The 18,510-nt window shown below is 37.4% G+C and overlaps 1 protein-coding gene across 4 annotated transcripts in view; it reads left to right on the forward strand.

Annotated features, from left to right (window-relative positions):
* Positions 1-14,106, forward strand: part of INTS7 (integrator complex subunit 7) — an 80,070-nt gene extending 65,964 nt beyond the window's left edge. For all 4 annotated transcript variants that reach the window (XM_072647890.1, XM_072647887.1, XM_072647889.1 and 1 more), the window contains 2 exons: positions 6,565-6,750; positions 11,667-14,106. In XM_072647890.1, the coding sequence (XP_072503991.1) occupies positions 6,565-6,750; positions 11,667-11,951 (471 nt within the window). In that variant the 3' untranslated portion in view covers positions 11,952-14,106. The remainder of the gene's footprint in view (positions 1-6,564; positions 6,751-11,666) is intronic.
* Positions 14,107-18,510: the final 4,404 nt, after the last annotated feature.

Below are 18,510 nucleotides of genomic sequence, written 5' to 3' on the forward strand. Positions count from 1 at the left end.
ATCTCTTTCAGGAGGTTATCAGTGAATTCTTTCCATTTCTATTTTACCCTCTGGTTCTAGAATATCAGGGCAGTTTTCCTTGATAATTTCTTGGATGATGATATCTAGGCTCATTTTTTCATCATGGTTTTCAGGTAGACCAATAATTTTTAAATTATCTTTCCTGGATCTATTTTCCAGGTCAGTTGTTTTTCCAATGAGATATTTCACATTGTCTTCTATTTTTTCATTCTTTTGGTTTTGTTTTATAATTTCTTGGTTTCTCATAAAGTCATTAGCTTCCATCTGCTCCATTCTAATTTTTAAAGAACTATTTTCTTCAGTGAGCTTTTGAACCTCCTTTTCCATTTGGCCAGTTCTGCTTTTTAAAGCATTCTTCTTCTCATTGGCTTTTTGGACATCTTTTGCCATTTGGGTTAATCTATTTTTAAAAGTGTTATTTTCTTCAGCATTTTTTTGGGTCTCCTTTAGCAAGCTTTTGACTTGCTTTTCATGATTTTCTTGCATCGTTCTCATTTCTCTTCCCAGTTTTTCCTCCACCTCACTACTTGATTTTCAAGATCCTTTTTTGAGCCCTTTCATGACCTGAGACCATTGCATATTATTTTTGGAGGTTTTGGATGTAGAAGCCCAAACTTTGATGTCTTCCTCTGATGGTATGCTTTGTTCTTCCTAATCCGGAAGGATGGAAGAAAATGCCTCTTCACCAAGAAAGTAACTTTCTATAGTCTTATTTTTTTTCCCTTTTTTGGGCATTTTCCCAGCCAGTTACTTGACTTTTGAGTCCTTTGTCAAGTGGAGGCTATACTCTAAGGACCTATAAGTTCTCAGTTTCTCCAAGGCAGTACCATGATTCTAAAACATTAATTCTGCAGTGCTCAGCTTTCCATAGCTTTGATTATACAGATCTTTGTCAACAAGGCTACGTTTCTGCTTTTAAGTGTGCTGTCCAGATTTGTCCAAGCTTTCCTTCCAAGGAGCAAGATTCTTTAAATTTTATGGTTGCAGTCACCCTTTGCAGTGATCTTTAAGCCCAAGAATAAAAAAATCTGATCATGCTTCCATTCTCCCTCTGTTTGCTAGGAAGTGATGGGACCAGTTGCCAGAATCCTAGTTTTTTGATGTTAAACTTCAAGCCAGCTTTTACACTCGCCCCTTTTCACTTTTATCAGAAGGCTTCTTAATTACTGTTCGTTTTCTGCTATCAGAGTGGTATCATCTGTATATCTGAGCTTGTTAGTATTTCTCCTGGCAAATAAGTACAGAGTAGTAGACAGAAGGTAGTTTAGGAATACAAGGTAGTTTGAGAGTAAAAGTTTGAGCTGGTAAGCTACAGAAAAGTTTTTTATAGAAGGTAGCAATTGGGTAGTTTCCTAAAACAAGAGTATGAGGCAGAGGTCAAAAGAGGGCTACATTCCAGGCAAGGAGAACCAGCAGTACAAAGGTATTGAGAAAGGAAATTTTTGACTACGAAGAACAGAGAGACTAGTTTAGCAGGATCATAGAGTATAGGAGGAAGAGTAATGTCCAGTGTGTCTGGAAAGCAACATTAGGGCCAGGTTTTGAAGGCCTTTAAAAGCTAGACAAGAGTTCATATTTTATCCTAGAGACAATTTAGGAAGCCACTGTAGTTAATTGAGTAGGCAAGTGACGGTCATATCTCCCCTAATGGAAAATCATTTTGGCAGCAGTGTGGGGGATAGATTAAGGTAGAAAATAGACGAGTCAGGGAAACTAAGTAGGAGGTTATCACAGTAGTTGTAGATAAGAGGCAGTGAGGTCCTGAACTAAAATGATTAACTGTATGAGTAAAAAGAAGGTGTAAATACAAGAGATGTTGTGGAATTATAAATGGAAAGAGTTGGCAACTGATAGGATATGTATAATGATAGTAAGTAAATAGTAAAGGATAATGCCTTGGTTACACAACAGGAAAACTGCAAAATGGTGGTGCTTTTGATAGAAGTAGGGAAGTTTGGAAGATAATGAATTTAAGATGATCCAGGATAATCAATTTGAAATGTCCAACAAACAGTTACTGGCTATGTGTATCATTATGTATGTACTAGAGTAGTTCTGGCATATTAATGCAATGAGTACAATATCATCTGTAAGCAGAAGTCCCAGGAGAACCTCACCATCCATAGATAATCCCTCTTCAGTTTGGATTCTTCATAGAATATCTTTCATTGCACCATTGGTGAGCCTATAGCCCCCTCTTTTGTGCCGCATTTGTTTGCTAGAGGATCATTGAACTAAATTATCTCTGATTGTATTTAACTAGGAATTTTGCGTGATGTTAATATGTTCAGGAGAGACAGCTTGTTGGAGAAGAGTCTATAAAGCTGAATTTTGTTCTATAGGATCAAATGCCTTTTTTCTCCTTTGAAATTATAAATTCAACAGAATATTGTATTTTTTTCTCTAGTGTTTTTTAGTTCATTGTGCAGATGTGGTCTGCTGTAGTAGTAAATGTTAGAATCAGATTTTGAATGCAACACTCAACTGAGATCTTGTTAAATTATTAAACCTTTGCTGGTCTTCCTTAATCTTCATGCTTTCCTTCTGTTGAGTATCTCGAATTTATTGTGAGTGGGTGTGCATCTTGTTTGTTTCTGGGTGTTTGCATGTTCCATTGGATTGTGAGCTCCTTGAGAGCAAAGACAATTTTTTACCTCTCTGTATATCCCTACTGCATAGCACAAACTTGGTGGTTAATAAAATGTTAGATCACCAACTGGGGAAAATGGCAAAAACTTGTTTGATCTTTCATATTTTCATCAAGGATATCTTTATTATATGTATAATGAATCAATCATAAATATTTTGTAGAAGTGAGAAGGTAGGCTTATAGGTTGGTAGGTACTAACATCTCTGTTGCTTCCTTGGGATATACTGCTCTCTTTATCTGATCTACCTCTTTTTCCATTAGTTTGATATCTTCCTTTCCCGTCAGTCTCTGAGTACCTTCACAGTTAAGACACCACTAACACAAATTTTTTTAATAGTTGATCTGGTCTATCTATTCTTCTTGATTTCATCTTCTTAAGAATGTTATTTTTACTACTCGATATAGTGTGTTAGGTATTGAGGTAATAAAGGTGTTAAGTGTTAGAGTCTAAATACAGTGCCTTAACTATTAAGTCTACATGCATAATAAGCACCTAGTGCTAGGCACTGTCCTCACCTAACTGCTAGGGATACAAAGGAAGGCAAAAGACATTTATTTCCTGCTCTTGGGGAGCTCACAGTCTAACGGGAGAGACATGAAAACACCTAGGTACAAACAAGATACAGATAGATGTAAAGATAGATAGGTAGACGGACAGACATGGTCAATGGTGGTGCCCCTGATAGTAATAGGAAAGTTAGGAAGAGGAAAGGGTTTCAAGGGAAAGATAATGAATTCAGTTTTGTATATGTTGAGTTTAAGATGTATATGGGACATCAAGTTCAAGATATCCAGTAGGAAGCTTTCTTAATTCCCAGGAATGTTACCCAACAAATTCTTCCCCATTTTGGGGGGTATCTACTTAAGGTCACTGAAGATCAGTGTATATGCTTGATTTAGGCAGCAGGATCACTAGTGGAAAAAGTTTAAGAAGCCCTGTTTTAGAGGGTCTTATTTCTTTATCTTCTGCAATGAATATTTGCATAAAATAAAAAGTTAACACTTTTTTTTACTCTTTTGTTTGTATTATGATGAATATCATAACTACTGTAAGGTGAGATATTCATGTGACCTTGAAATGACATTTCTGTTGCCTTTGGATATTTAATAAACCAGTTCTGCCATTCCCTTTGTTTGCTCTTCTGACGGGAGCCTGTAAAACATTCTGTTTAGTGACAACTTCTTTGTCTTCTGATGTAAGCAGAAGGTTGCTATTGGTTGATTTCTTTTTCCACTGTTTCACCACCCTCTCTTTGGCTGACTGAAAGGTAGTGTCTTCACAGAGTAAAGGCCATTTTTAATGTTTTTGTTTCTTTGAAATTGCCAGGGCCAAAGAGTTCATCAGTGAGTGGCCAGAGCTTGTCCACTCTTAGCTATTCAGATTTGGTCCTTGGACAATAAACACAATCTTTGGTCAGTCACATTCAGAGCTCTTCCATGGTACTGTAAAGTTTGCCAGAGCTTCTGCTCTTCTGGCAGAGCCTTGAGGATTCAAAGATTATCTCCGTGCTACAATTAGGTATCATAAAACCTAAGTGTAAATCTGTGTAAAGTAGAAAAAATTATCTTTGCATGTCATACATGTTCTACTTTTTCCTATAGTTGGCTATCCCTAAAGCAGTTAAACAGAACACCAAGTGCCTTCCCTTTTAGAGTGAGTGATTTCCCCTAAGCCACTCATGAAGTCTATTAATTAATTCACTTTTTAATGTAATATTGTGGGAAAAGGGAGAAAATGAAATTTCTGAGAGATGGGCATTCTAGTGAATTTTCTCCACAATGCTTTCTTATTGTATGCTTTTGGCACAAGTCTTAACAGATTCAGAAACTAAAGTTTGCTTCTTAATAAAACAGAATTATGATTAGTACTGTTAGAACAAAAATTGTCTTCTTCCCTTAACATTGTTAAGAAATGTTGTTATACCTTTAGATGTTTTCTCAACTTAATGTAGTATGTAATTTCAGCTAATTTCATTATTATTAATTTATTAACATACCAGATGAAATTTTAAAGAAACTCTATTCCCTATACCACCTCACTGCCCCCCAAAATATTATGAGTTGTGACCCATTAAAGACAACTTATCCTAATTGAAAGTATTAAATGGACATGCAAAACATTCATTTTAAATTGTTTGTCATCTATACTGTGTTAGCACATCTGTGTACAATAGTCTTGTTAATTTTGTGTCTCCTTGCAGTCATTCAAGGTTTATGTATTTAATATTGCTTAAGATCAAAAGCATGAAATGTTAGAATATGAAAATTAATGTAACTCATTCCCACTGAAAGCTTAGAAGGGTACATATGTACATTCTATAGTTACTATTCCACTGTCCTCAGGTGAAACAGGGGTCCATTAAGCTAGGTTCAACAGAGGCTTTCTTGGAAGAAGGCAAAGAAGTTTTTGATTGGTATTGCTTTGTTTTGTTTCTTCAGTAAACTAGCAGTAATATATCCATGAATATGGAAATTTGTCTTGGCTCAGTAACCTTGTGTTTGCTAAATCCAAAGGTCATAGCCACTGGGACAAGAACTCACTACTATTTGACAAAAACTTGTGGGAAAACTAGAAAGTAGTCTGGCAAAAACTAGGCCTAGACCAACATCTAATGCCATATACCAAGATAAGCTCAAAATGGGTACATGACTTAGATATAAAGGGTAGGAAAGGCAAATAAGTGGAGCATGGAAGAAATTACCTGTCTTGGTAATTCCTATGAATAGGGAAAGAGATTATTACCTAACAAGAGGTAGAGAGGTTCATGGGAGGTAAAAGGGATAATTTTGATTACATGAAGTTTAAGTTTTGCACAAACAGAATAAATGCAGCTAAAATTAAAAGAAAAGTAGAAAATGAGGAGGGGATCTTTGTAGCAAATTTTACTGATAAAGGCATCATTTCTAAAATACATAGGAAATTGAGTCAGATTTACAAAAATAAGAGCCATTCCCCACTTGATAAATGGTCAAAGGATGTGAATAGTTTTCAGAGGAAGAAATCAAACTAATCAGTAGCCATATGAAAAATAATCTAAATAACCATTAATTGGAGAATGTGAATTAAAACAACTTTTGAGATACCACCTCTGAGATGACAGAAAAAGAAAATGACAGATATAGGAAGAGATGTTGGGAAATAGGTTCACTAATGCAGTGTTGATGGAACTGTAAAATAGTCCAGCCATTTTGGAAAGCAGTTTGGAACTTTGCCCGAAAAGCTCTTAAACTATATATATATATGTAGTTTGACCTAGTGATACTCCTACTAGATCTATATCCCAAAGAGATCAAAGAAAGAAGGAAAGAGTCCATATTTATAGCAGATCTTTTTGTGGTAGCAAAGAATTGGAAACTGAGGAGTTGCCCATCAGTTGGTGAATGGCTGAACAACTTATGGTATATGAATGTGGTGAAATATTATTGTACTGTAAGAAATGATGAAGGGGATGGTTTCAGAAAAACTTGGGAAGACTTATATGAACTGATACGAAGTGAAGTGAGAAGAACAATTTATACAGTAAAAGCAACATTGTGATCAACTTCGAAAGATTTAGTAACTGTAACATAATTGTGCACCACAGTTCCAAAGGATTCCTGGTGAAACAACCTATCCACCTCCAGATAGAGAAGTGATAGCTTCAGGGTGCAGATTAAAGCATATTTTCTTTTTGGAATAAGGGATAGCTAATGTGGAAATTTGGCTTGCATATGCATACACATGTGCGGGGATGCATGCACACACATGTATTTGTAATGGGCTTTGTTTTTCTTGTCTTCTCAATTTGGGGAGGAGGGGAAAGAAGAGAATTTGGAATTGAAAATAAATTTGAATTTTTTAAAAAACCTTCCTCTTCATTTTTGGAGTTGATCTTGATGTTGGTATGTTTCAGCTTGCTTTGTCACCATCCCCACGCAACCCGACAGAACCCATTGCAGTCCAGAATAACCAGCAGCTGGCTCTAAAGGTAGAAGGAGTGGTTCAGCATGGATCCAAACCAGGACTCTTTCGTAAAATTCAGTCTGTCTGTTTGAATGTCTCTTCAACATTACAGAGTAAATCTATACAAGACTATAAGGTAAAAAGAGACTCATCGCTGTTTTGAGAAGAAAATGCATTTTTCCAAATTGTACTTTAATATAAGCACCTTGTCAAAATCTTTTGGTCTGGATGATATTAATTTCAGGATCTCCTTGTGTTTTATTTTGCTTTAAATTAAATTAATTTTATCATTCACAAAGGGAAAACTTAAAAACACTCATATAGCACAGGCAAGTTTAATGAAGCCTTCTCTTTAGGGTACATATATAAGTTTGGAAGTCAGCTTATTAAAAATTCTCTGACAAAGGAAAGAATAGAATAATTGGGGGGCAGGATAGGATGGAGGGGAATATAACTAGTCTTTTACAGCATGACTATTAAGGAAGTGTTTTGCATGACCCCACATGTATACCCTATATCAAATTTCTTGCCTTCTCGGTGAGGCTAGATGGGGAGGGAGGGAGAGAATTTGGAACTCAAAGTTTTAAAAATCTTAAAAATTTGTTTTTGCATGCAACGGGGAAATAAGATATACAGGCAGTGGGGTATATAGAAATCTATCTTGCCATATAGGCAAATAGAGGGGATGGGGGTAAGAGAAAGGAGGGCAGATTGTGGGAAATAGTAATCAGAGTGATTGCCCTCAGGTTGGGGGGAGGGGGAGATGGGGAGTAAATTTGGAACTCAAAATCTTGTGGAAATGAATGTTGAAAACTAAAAATAAAATAATAAAAAGAAAAAAATTTTTGTTAAAAAGGAATTCTCTGATATAAGTGACTGTTAGCCTTCAAGGCAACTACATGGCATAGAGTATTGGGCCTACAGTCAAGAAGGCCTGAGTTCATATCAGGTCTTAGATTATGGGTGGGGAACCTGTGGCCTAGAGACCACATACAACCCTCTACATCCTCAAATGCTGTTGGATTCAGTGAAGGAGTCGAATTTGAGGGCCTAGAGGGCCACACATGACTTTGAGGCTGCAGGTTCCCCACCCTTTTCTTAAACTTTTGGAAACCTGTGTGACCCTAGGCAAGTCGCTTAATCTCTGTTCACCTCTATTTCCTCTACTTTAAAAATAGGAATGATAGCACCCACCTCCCAGGATTGATGTGAGGATCAAAAAAGATAATATTTGTAAAGCTCTTAGCATAGTGTTTGGCACATATTAGATGGTATATAAATACTAGTTCTTAGTATTATTATTAGCTAACTTAGAAACCAAGCTTACTTTTGCTAACCAAAGCTAAGATTTGAGGGTGTCCTGAACTTAATTTGTTTGTCGTCAGTGACTCTTTCCATACCCATTTTGATTATCTACTCATCGAGGAAAGGAATAAAGGAAAATTACACAGTTAGGATTGTAGCTGTAGTTGCCATAATACCAAAATTAGTTGGGAATATGGTTCATTTATGGAGGCATAAGAATGCCTCTGTTAATGAATTTGAGTTAGTAGTTTAAGAACCCAGGATTATAAATAAAATAAAGGAAAGGACAGAAATGGAGTCAGCTAAGCACAAGGATGGATTCTGAAACTAACAAGAACACTGATTTAGGCTTTAACACCTAGTACTGTTTCCACCACTAGGAAGGTGTTTTACACATCTGAAAACACTAATCAGCATATTCTCTGCAGTAAAAACTAGCACGAGTGAAGTAGAGACTAAAAAAAAGTTGTAGTCATAGTATTCCACTATATATTATGGAATCACACTTCCAGAAGCAAAACTTGTCACTGATACTATTTGTTATTGAATTAATGAATTAACAAATGAGCTTATTTGGTGCTTTGTACTATGGACAGTGCCAACTGCAGGGGAAACAAAAACAAAGATAGACCCTTCCCTAAAGGGCTTACATTCTATTTTAATTAAATTGTTTTATTTGTTTTCAGTGTTCGACACTCATTTATATATGTCTTCGATTTTTTCCCCTCCTTCTCCTTTATTCCTCCCTCCCCACTCCCTCCCTGAGAGAGCTTACAGTCTTATATAGGTTCTACACATACATTCCTATTAGACACATGTTGCATAAAGGAATTAAAATGAATGGGAGAAACCATAAAGCAAAATATAATACAAAAGAAAATGGTCTGTTTGTCTCTGCAGTCCAATTCCATTGTTCTTTCTCTGGATGTGGAAGGTGTTTTGCCTTGAGTCCACTGGAAATTTTTTAAGTCTATGCATTTCAATGAAATACTAAGTCTACCAGAAAAATTCCTTGCACATTGTGGTTGTTGCTATGTACAAAGTTCTCCTGGTTCTGCTCCTTTCACTCAGCATCAGTTCATATAAGTCTTTCCAGGCTTCTCTGAAGTCTTCCTGTTCATTGTTTCTCATAGCACAATAGTATTCCATTACATTCATATACCACAACTTGTTCTGCCATTCCCCAGTTGATGGGCATCCCCTTGATTTCCAGTTTTTGGCCACCACAAAGAGAGGTGCTATAAATATTTTTGTACATGTGGAACCCTTTCCCATTTCTGTGATCTCTTTGGGATAGAGTCCCAGAAGCGATGTTGTTGGGTCAAAGGGTATGTACATTTTTGTAACCCTTTGGGCATAGTTCCAAATTGCCCTCCAGAATGGTTGGATCAGCTCACAGCTTCACCAACAATGAATTAGTGTTCCAACACTCCCACATCTTCTCCAACATTTATCATCTTCCTGATTTGTCATGTTAGCAAAGGCTTACATTCTAACAGGGGATCCTATACCTGTTAGAGGAGTGGATGGACCAGGAGTAGGTGTTTTGGTTTGGAAAGTCTTTGAAGTAATGAGTGGAGCCTTAGTAGATTGACATGCCCTTTCTAATAACCTCTGGAAGTACCGATTTGATTATGATTCTAGACTTGGAAAAGAGAGGGGGAATGGTGGCACTTGTAGGATACACTACTTAAAAGGCAGTAAAACATGATTGGAGCAGTCATTCATCAATCAGGATCTCAGAGACCCCAGGAAAATAGTTTTCGGAGGAGCTCAAGAGGCATGCAGATTATACTTAATCCTGTCCTGTCCTTTTTTTCCTCTGGAGAGCCAGAGGTTAAACATTTATCAACATACCCTTAGTTCTAGAGTTGGAGTAAAGAAGACTAGAGTTCAAATCCAACCTCTGATAGGTATTAGGTGTGTTACCTTGGACAGGTTCCTTAAACTCCATGCCTCAGTCAACTTTTTAGGGTTCATTTACATCATAGACAATTTTGATCTGTTGGTTAAGAGAGTTGCCGCATTTTTGTAGTAACATTGGAAAACAGTATATTTTATCCAAAGAAATATGCCCTACAAGTTGAACTGTGCTTAAAATTTTTTTAATTTAACTGTAATACAAGCTCTCGTAGAGTTTTTTGCAAATTGATTACTACAGTTTATCTATTTAATGTACCTTAGGAGAAACAAAATTACCAATCTGACTCATTTTTGATAAAGATTGAGACTGTAGGGTAAATTTGTACATAAAATATACAGCATAAACAATTTAGCAATAATTTGCCCTTAACATTCTCCATCTTGGCCCATAGACTGTATTTTTAAAGACAAATTTCTCACGTCCTACTTCTTTACTCCAGCCCAGTCACCAAGAAAAATGATCATACACTTGATCTTGCCGTACCCACAAATGCACCACTTCCATGTTCATGAAATTCCCTTATCTGAACATAATCTATTAGAATTCCACTTCTCCCTCTTCCTGCGAAAATCATACCTTGTGTCTTGACCACAAAGTGACCTGTAATCCCGCAACCCCTGTGCTCTCATCTAGACCCCTTCCTTAGCCCCACTCTTCTTCTTTCACCATCTTGACCTCTTTGTGAACCAGTTCAATTCTAATTGTCTTTTCTTGAGTCCTTTCCTCCCCTTATTATATCACCACTTATGGCTTACTAACCTTTTCTTTGAATTACTCCCATTATCCCACTGCCTTCACTTAATGCTGATTGAAGGTGAAAAATCATGCAGCCTTGCTGACTTGATCCACCATAACTTTATGTTACCTAACCTCAACTGAGCCTTCTCTGGATCCAGTGAGGTGAGGCAAGGCGGTAGTACCCTGGTGCAAACCTTCATCACCTCATGCTTGGACTGTTGTTTTGCCTGCCACAAGTCTGTCTCCAGTCTAGTCCATTCTCTACTTAGTCATCAGAAGGATCCAGTCTTGCCATGTCTGTCTGTCTGTCACTCACACACGCATGCACGCCTCCTTGTAGTCTTCTTATACCTTTTTCCACTTCCCCATTGAAAATACTCTATGACCCACCTTCTCATCATTCTTCAAAACAAGAGACCCTGTCTCCCAACTCTGGGACATTTTCATTATCCTCCATTCCTGGAACTCTATCCCTTCTCATTTCTACCTCCTTGGTTCCTTCAAGTCTCAACTAAAAACCCACCTTCTACAAGCCATTCCCAATCCCTGTTAATAATCTAATGTCTTCCCTCTGTTGATTACTATTTATCCTGTGTATAGCTTGTTTGTAATAGTTGTCTTCTCCATTAGATCTTGAGCCCCTTGAGTGCCTGAATTATCTATTGCTTTTCATTTTATTCCCAGTGCTTAGCACAGGGTTTGGCACGTAGTAGGTACTTAATAAATGTTAATTGACTGACTGACAATATGTAATAAGAAACTGTGATTTGGGAAATGAAAAAGTTCTGAAGTTAACTGGGGACAGAAAGATGTAGGAGGAGAGTCTTCATATTTAAGTAGTTAAACTGAAATTCAAAACAGCCGGCAAAATATACAGTTGGGTATTAAACTTGGTGTTTTGTTGTCTTCCATTCTGTTATGTTTAAAAGCCCTTTAAAATCAATTTAGTGATTTTACCTTATTTCTTCAAAGCTTCTGTTCACAAAGAAATTAGTTATCATTCAAATACAAAAGATTTGTAGAAAGCATTGGAAGTACTCAGCTAGTTCTACCTAATAACAGTCTGAATAATTTCTGTATTTCAGATCCCCATTGACAGTATAACCAATGAGATGGAACAGAATGTTGAACCACACAATGATTACTTCAGCACTCAGTTCTTGTTGAACTTTGCTATCCTTGGAACTCACAACATCACAGTTGAGTCTTCTGTGAAGGACTCCAATGGAATTGTATGGAAGACTGGACCTAAAACCACCATCATTGTGAAATCTCTCGAAGATCCTTACTCCCAGCAAGTTCGCCTCCAGCAGCAGCAAGCACAACAGCCCTTGCAACAACAGCAGCGTAACGCGTATTCTCGGTTTTAGCTGTAAATGTTCATCTACAATAGAACTTTTGATTTCCCTCTTCTACTTTTTAAAAGGCATGGGAATGGGAAAGGAGGATATCTTTCCTGGCTACCTCATCAGTTGAGAATAATGTACATCAAAAATTTCTAAAGTTCTATAGAGATGTCTAAAGCAATTGGCTGAAATATTCAGGTTTGCTATATGTAGTAGGGATTCTCCAAATTTAAATTTTATCCATATGTATGTAATTTCCTTGAGGAAAGGCCAGGTGGTAAAGAAAAGAGGTAATAAATAGGGTCTCTGGGGATTTTTTCCTTCTTTTGTGTGTTTGGGGTTTTTTGTTGCTGTTGTGAATGTAGACAGGTCCATCTAAATTTTATGCTGATTTTTCATAATGATTTGCATTCTATACGAGTTCAGTTTTTTGTGAGTTGACTGTATTGTTTTTGTTTTGGAGGGAAGTCTTAGGGTCATTGAATATAAGACTTCTTTATCTAGTAGAATGTTCCTTATACACTAAAACCTCGGTTAACTGTAGTACTCAGGGAATTGCATATATGTTTCAGTACTTGTTGAAAATCTTTCAGTAATATTCCCATGCCTTTTCATAGTATAATGAAGATAATTATAAGATAATTTTTTGACAAACCATTTTGATAAAATGTGTATCCTGTCATATTAGAGTTGCTTTTCTTTAGACTCAGTATGTTTTCAAAACAAGTCTGATTCTAGAGAGCTAGGCATACCATTTCTTACAGCTCAGCAGCTTGTAAATACTATACAACCAAGTACCAGTTTTCATGGGTATCTGCATTTTGGTAAACATTGTTATCCATATGTGTGTTATCTATTTTGTGAGTTACCTATAACAGATTTTTAATATCAAATTTACTTGCTCCATTACCTGGTATATATCTAGGCTGCCTCACTCTATTAACAGTGTGCTGAGGAAACAAAATAACCTTAACATTAACCCTAAGCCAAAAGGAATTAGAGTGACTAAGAAAATGTCTATTTGAAATGTTTATTCAACAGAAGGCAGATCAACTTCAATTTTTTTTAAAAATCAGAGATTTATTTTTTAAAGCCACATAGAAATCAGTGAATTATTGGTATAACTGTACCCTTCCATTCAGCAAGTTTAATTAAATTCACCAAACTTTAAGTGCCTGCTATGGCGAGGCTCTGGGGATCAAAAAGAAGGAAAGAAACAGTCCTTTCCCCTGTTGGAGCTTAGGATCCTCCTGGGGTGAGGAAGAAAAGATGTGTACAAGCAAGTAAGGACAAAGTGGAACAGCAGTTTGAAGAGTAAAATAGCACTTGTAACAGAGATAAAACAAGCTGTCAGGGGCTGTGTTGGCTGAGGGCATTCTAGGTGAAGCCATAGCATGAGTAATGATGAGGACCTGTAGGGCTGAGTGTGGCATGTGCTGGAACCTGGCCTGACATGGTAGTAGGAAGATTAGTTCCAGGGAAGGATGGGTGTTAGTTTTTATCAGTGTTGGTAAATAACAAGGTCATAGTTCTAGAGCCAAAAGGGAAACGTTCATTGTGGGAGGCTGATGCTCAGTTGGTATGGGTGCAAATTGGTATAGTCATTCTGAAAAGCAATTTAAAACTATATGCCAAAAGTCTGTGCGTCCCCAGTAATCCCACTACTAGGACTGTACATCAAAGACAGCAAAAGAAGAAGAAAAGGTACAATAGCACCTCTTTTTATAGTGGAGAAAAGCTGAAAACTAAGGGGATGTCCATCAATTGGGGAATAGTTGAGTAAAGTCTGGTATATGAGTGTAATAGTATGCTATTATCCTGTAAGAAAAATAATGGAAAAGATATATTTGGAGAAACCTTGGAAGATGTGTGAACTGATATAGAGTGAAATGAACAAATCCAGAATAATTTATTCAGCAATATTACAAAGTGATATTGTTAAGAATCCTGATCATTGCAGTGACCAACTGTAGCAGACTGATTATAAAACATGCCTCCAGCTTCTTGAGGTGATGATCTCAAGGTACGGAATGAGACACATTTTTTTTTAACATGGTCAACCTGAAAATGTTTTGCTTTACTACACATTTGTTACAGGGGATTTGTTTTGTTTTTACAATGGAGGAGGGAAAGAAAATATTAATTGAAAATAAAATAAATTTTTTAAAAAACTGAAAAATATGTGTGTGTGTACATATGAACATTTGCGTATTTATGTGTTTTTAACACATTCAAGTTACATCATGACTTGCTCTGTGACCCTCTTAGACAAGTCCTTTGATTTCACTAAGACAAGAGTGAATTCACATTGATAACACCTTTAAGGGATATTAGAAATAATGGCTCTTTGGGATCGTTACAAGATAGATTCAAGGTAATAAAGTACTTAAGTTTTCTAGAATAACATTTATAGGAGATTTTTATGCAATAATAAGATAGAAAAATGTGGTTGGGGAAGGAGTTATACCAACTTGTCAGCTACTGATAACATGACTTGTTGAAGCCAAATTTGTCCAGCCCTCTTCTCTTAATAGTTATTTCTTGGATTCAATCCCAATCAAAGGTATAGCCTTGGATCTCTTGGCCAGGTAATCCTCTCAGAGAAGCACACACACTACATGATGAATCTGGCTGCTGCTTTATATGTGCCAAACCCAGCCCAGTAGGAAAGTATAAGCCAAGGTTTTGGTCTTTTTTAATACAACAGACTTTTGATTACACAAGCCATCCTCCCCTTACTGTGGTATGTTCCAGTGAGAAATAACAATTCCAAGTACATTTTTCTTCTCAAATAGAGATTTAAGTGGAAAAGTCTTTTTCCTTCTTTCTAAATATTGTGAATACTTGAGTCCAACTCTTTTTGTTATAAAGTTAAAAATGCCAAATATTAATATGATTCTATTATCACCTATTAAGGTTTTTTTCTCTGCTTACATCTTTACTATTTTCCTTACCTACTTAATCCCCTCCTTGCATAGAGTATCTTTCCTTTGTTTAGAGAAGATTAGTTACCCACTTTGTAGGATTATGCAGCAAAATCTTTGATGCCTTTTTTCTCCTGCTTTCTGCTTGTTGACTATTTCACAGATTGTACGGATCACAGATTTTAGAGCTGGAAGGACCTTTAAGGTCGTAAAGTCTGACCATCCCCCCACTCTTCCTTTATACATGTGGCCAAGAGAGTAGTGATTCACCCACTGGGATTCTGCATTAATGGTCCTTTAACTCCTAAGTCCCTTACACTGTGCTGCCCTTATGGCTCTTATATTATCTCCACCCTCTACAGAGTGAGAAAGGGAAGTTAAAATTGAACTAATGTGAGTTATTAAGATTTTAAGAAATAAAAGCCAATTTTAAAAAATATTTCCAAGAGTTTAAAATGAGGTGAGGGCTGGACAAGGGAAGAGAGGGTATTAAAGTCTCAGTTTCATTTGTACAAGCTGTCAAACTGTTATCTCCCATGATCATGGGTAATTGAGATGTCATTACCTTTGTTACCTTCTGAAGGTATTGGCACATTTTTATCTTCACTCCTGACCTCTACCTGCCTGAATGTTCAAAGCCAATTGCTTGTGATGGCAGCTGATGAGTTTGCTGTGTAGAACTTTGGTGTCAGGAGCCAGTGAGACAGTAGGATGGTCAAAGTAGTGTTGAGTTTGTTTTACCAATTTCCTCCTCCACTGTCCAGTTCCCTCCCCCAACATCAAGATGACAGACTGAGATAAGAGATGAATGTATCCTGGCAACTTCCCTCTACTAGATGGGTGGTGTGTGAAAGTGCTGCCCAGGTAACAAAACAAGGAAGTTGGAATGGGAACCAAAAGGCAGGAAGGGAGAGAAAGAAATCAGAAGGGAGCTGTCCTAGATCTGAGCCATGAGATGGTTGCGCAAGTGAGCACACAAAAAGCCTAGGTTAGACTGTTCTCAAGGAGCCCACAGTCTAGTATGTACTCTAGGAAGTATAACTTTGGTTCATGGAACAAAGACTAAGGATGAGAGAGCAGATGTTAAAGACTTGGAAAAATATTATTTCTATTATTTCTATTTCTCACTTCTGTCCCTAACAGAAGATTTTTAGTAATTGGGAAATAACAAGTCATTAGATATTTTTCTGCAATCAGCCCAAGAACTATATCCCTGTAACAGGTATTCTCAAGGAATATATAGGAAAAATTGAATATAAAGGAAGGTTCCTCAGGGAGCTCCTAGTAGGACACATACAGGGAAAAAAAAGATACATCCAAAAGACAAACTAAAAAAGTGTTGAGGACTCCCAGAGGTTACTTCTAAGCTTTCCCTTAGCTAACCAGTTGCTGTGTGATATAAAAATATCAGTGTTTGATAAGATGGGGAGAAACAAGTGGAAGTGAGAAGCCACTTAGGCAGTATTAACTCTCCGTCTTACTCTCTGAGGAGCTGTTCTCACTGGAGGCTTTCAAGAGCAGTGAGTTCTCATGCCAGGAGTTGTGACCCTGGGGACCTTAAGAGCATATGTACCTCTACCGTTAGGGACTCAGCCACCAGGCTCTAGGGTAGACATTCAGGGAGTGTATCTAACAAGAAGAAAAATGGACTCCAGGGTCTTTAAACCTCTGCTGGAAAGAGGAGTTCAAGTCAGATAGCAACAGCCAAGTGTTAGTGTACATCCATTATGTCTTGATGAGTAGATCAAAAAAGACTGGCTACAAGAGAGAAGAAATTCAGCCTTGACAGCCTTTCCCCAAATCTGACAAATAGATAGCTTCTTCTTGACAAGGCCACCCCCTCTCTCTACATGTGCACTCAATCCCATTCCCTCCCACCTTCTTTAGTAGATTGTAAGCTATCATCCCATATCTTCTCCCTTTCTTAGCCAAATACCTGAAAACCTGTCTACGCTGGCTACTTCAGCTTCCTCTGCTCATTCAACCCTTTGCAATCTAATTTCTCACCTCAATTCTGATCACAGTCTCCAAAGTCATCAACAGTATCTTAATTGCCCAATCTGATGGTCTTTTACCTCTGCCTATCTACTACATTTGACCCTCCTTACCACCCTTTTCTCCTGGACATTCTTTATCTCTGGGTGTTTGTGATCCTTCTTTCTGCTGGCTCTAACTGACCACTTCTCCATATTCTTTGTTCATACTATATCACACTCTATCACTGTGGATGTCCTCCAAGGTTCTGTCATTGACTTCTTTCCATTCTTCCCCTTGATGACCTCATCAGTTACCACGGGCTTAACTACCATCTCTATACAGATGACTAAGATATGTGTTTGTATGTATATGTGTATGTATGTACATCATCTTTATGGTATATCTGGTCATGACTGTCTAATATAAATGCATCTCACATATGGCAGTGCTACATATCTGCTCTGAATTTCATCCATTTTGTCTCTGATTTTTGTAGGAAAAAGGAGGAGAATTGTGCCTGGGTGCTTGCTTATATCCCTGCCTGTCTTCAAAAAAAGTATCAGGCTAGAATTATATCAATCTAACACAAATATCTGAAGTCTAGGTGTATAATACTTTGGGGCCCAGGACAAGCATTTTCACTGATCATTTTCAGAGGGCCCCAGGATAATAGCTTACTATTGCCAGCTTAACTCCCTCACTCTCCACACTGGTTACCCAAAAGACTATCACAGAAACCTAGCACAGTAAACAGTAAAACAGTAAAAAGAAATTAGAGAAGTTCTACAGAGAAGAATAGACTAGAGAATAGATAAGAATAAGAGTTCTTAGTCCAGGAACAAAGTAAGAACACAGTTCAATCAAGAAGAAAATGGTCTCACCAGGGGTACAAATTTTGGGAATTGAGGGACATGTTAAGGGACTGGTTTCCCCACGTTTGTGACTATGGGGATCTTCTGTCCACTATTCAAAACTTCACACTTATCTCTAGAGTATCAACTCTCTTGATAACCTCAACCTTAATAATAACTTGCATTTATATAGCACTTTAAGGTTTGCAAAGTGCTTTACAGATATCTCTTGATCCTCACAAGAGCCCTAGGAGATAGGTATTAGTATGTTTTTATTTTCCCCACTTTATAGATGAGAAAACTGAGTTAGAGGTTAAATTGCTTGCTCAGGGTCAAATACCCAGACTGAGGCTGGATTTGAACCCTGTTCTTCCTAACTCCAGATCCAGCGCTTTCTCCACTGCACCACCTAGCTGCCTCTAGAGATTCCTCCTTCACTCACAGAGTGAACTTCCCAACTTATTCTCTCAGACATTCAGGAGCCATGTTTCCCTCCTGTATATAGCAGGACTGTCAGGAAAACTGCTTCAGGCTTAGGTTGAAGTGAAGTATTTTTAAATACACATATATATACATACACATACATATACAAGCATACATATATACAAAATATGGCATATGGATATGTATGCCTCTGTGTGTGTGTGGGTGGGTGTGTATACACACCCACACCCACACACACCCACACCCACCCACCCACCCACACACACACACACACACACACACACACACACACACACACACAGCCCCATTTTCTCCCCTGAGCTTCAGTTCTGCATCACAGATTGCCTATTGGACATTTCAAACTACATGTCTCAGAAACATATCAAA

The sequence above is a fragment of the Notamacropus eugenii genome, chromosome 2 (genome assembly GCF_028372415.1).
Source record: "Notamacropus eugenii isolate mMacEug1 chromosome 2, mMacEug1.pri_v2, whole genome shotgun sequence".
NCBI lineage: Eukaryota > Metazoa > Chordata > Mammalia > Diprotodontia > Macropodidae > Notamacropus > Notamacropus eugenii.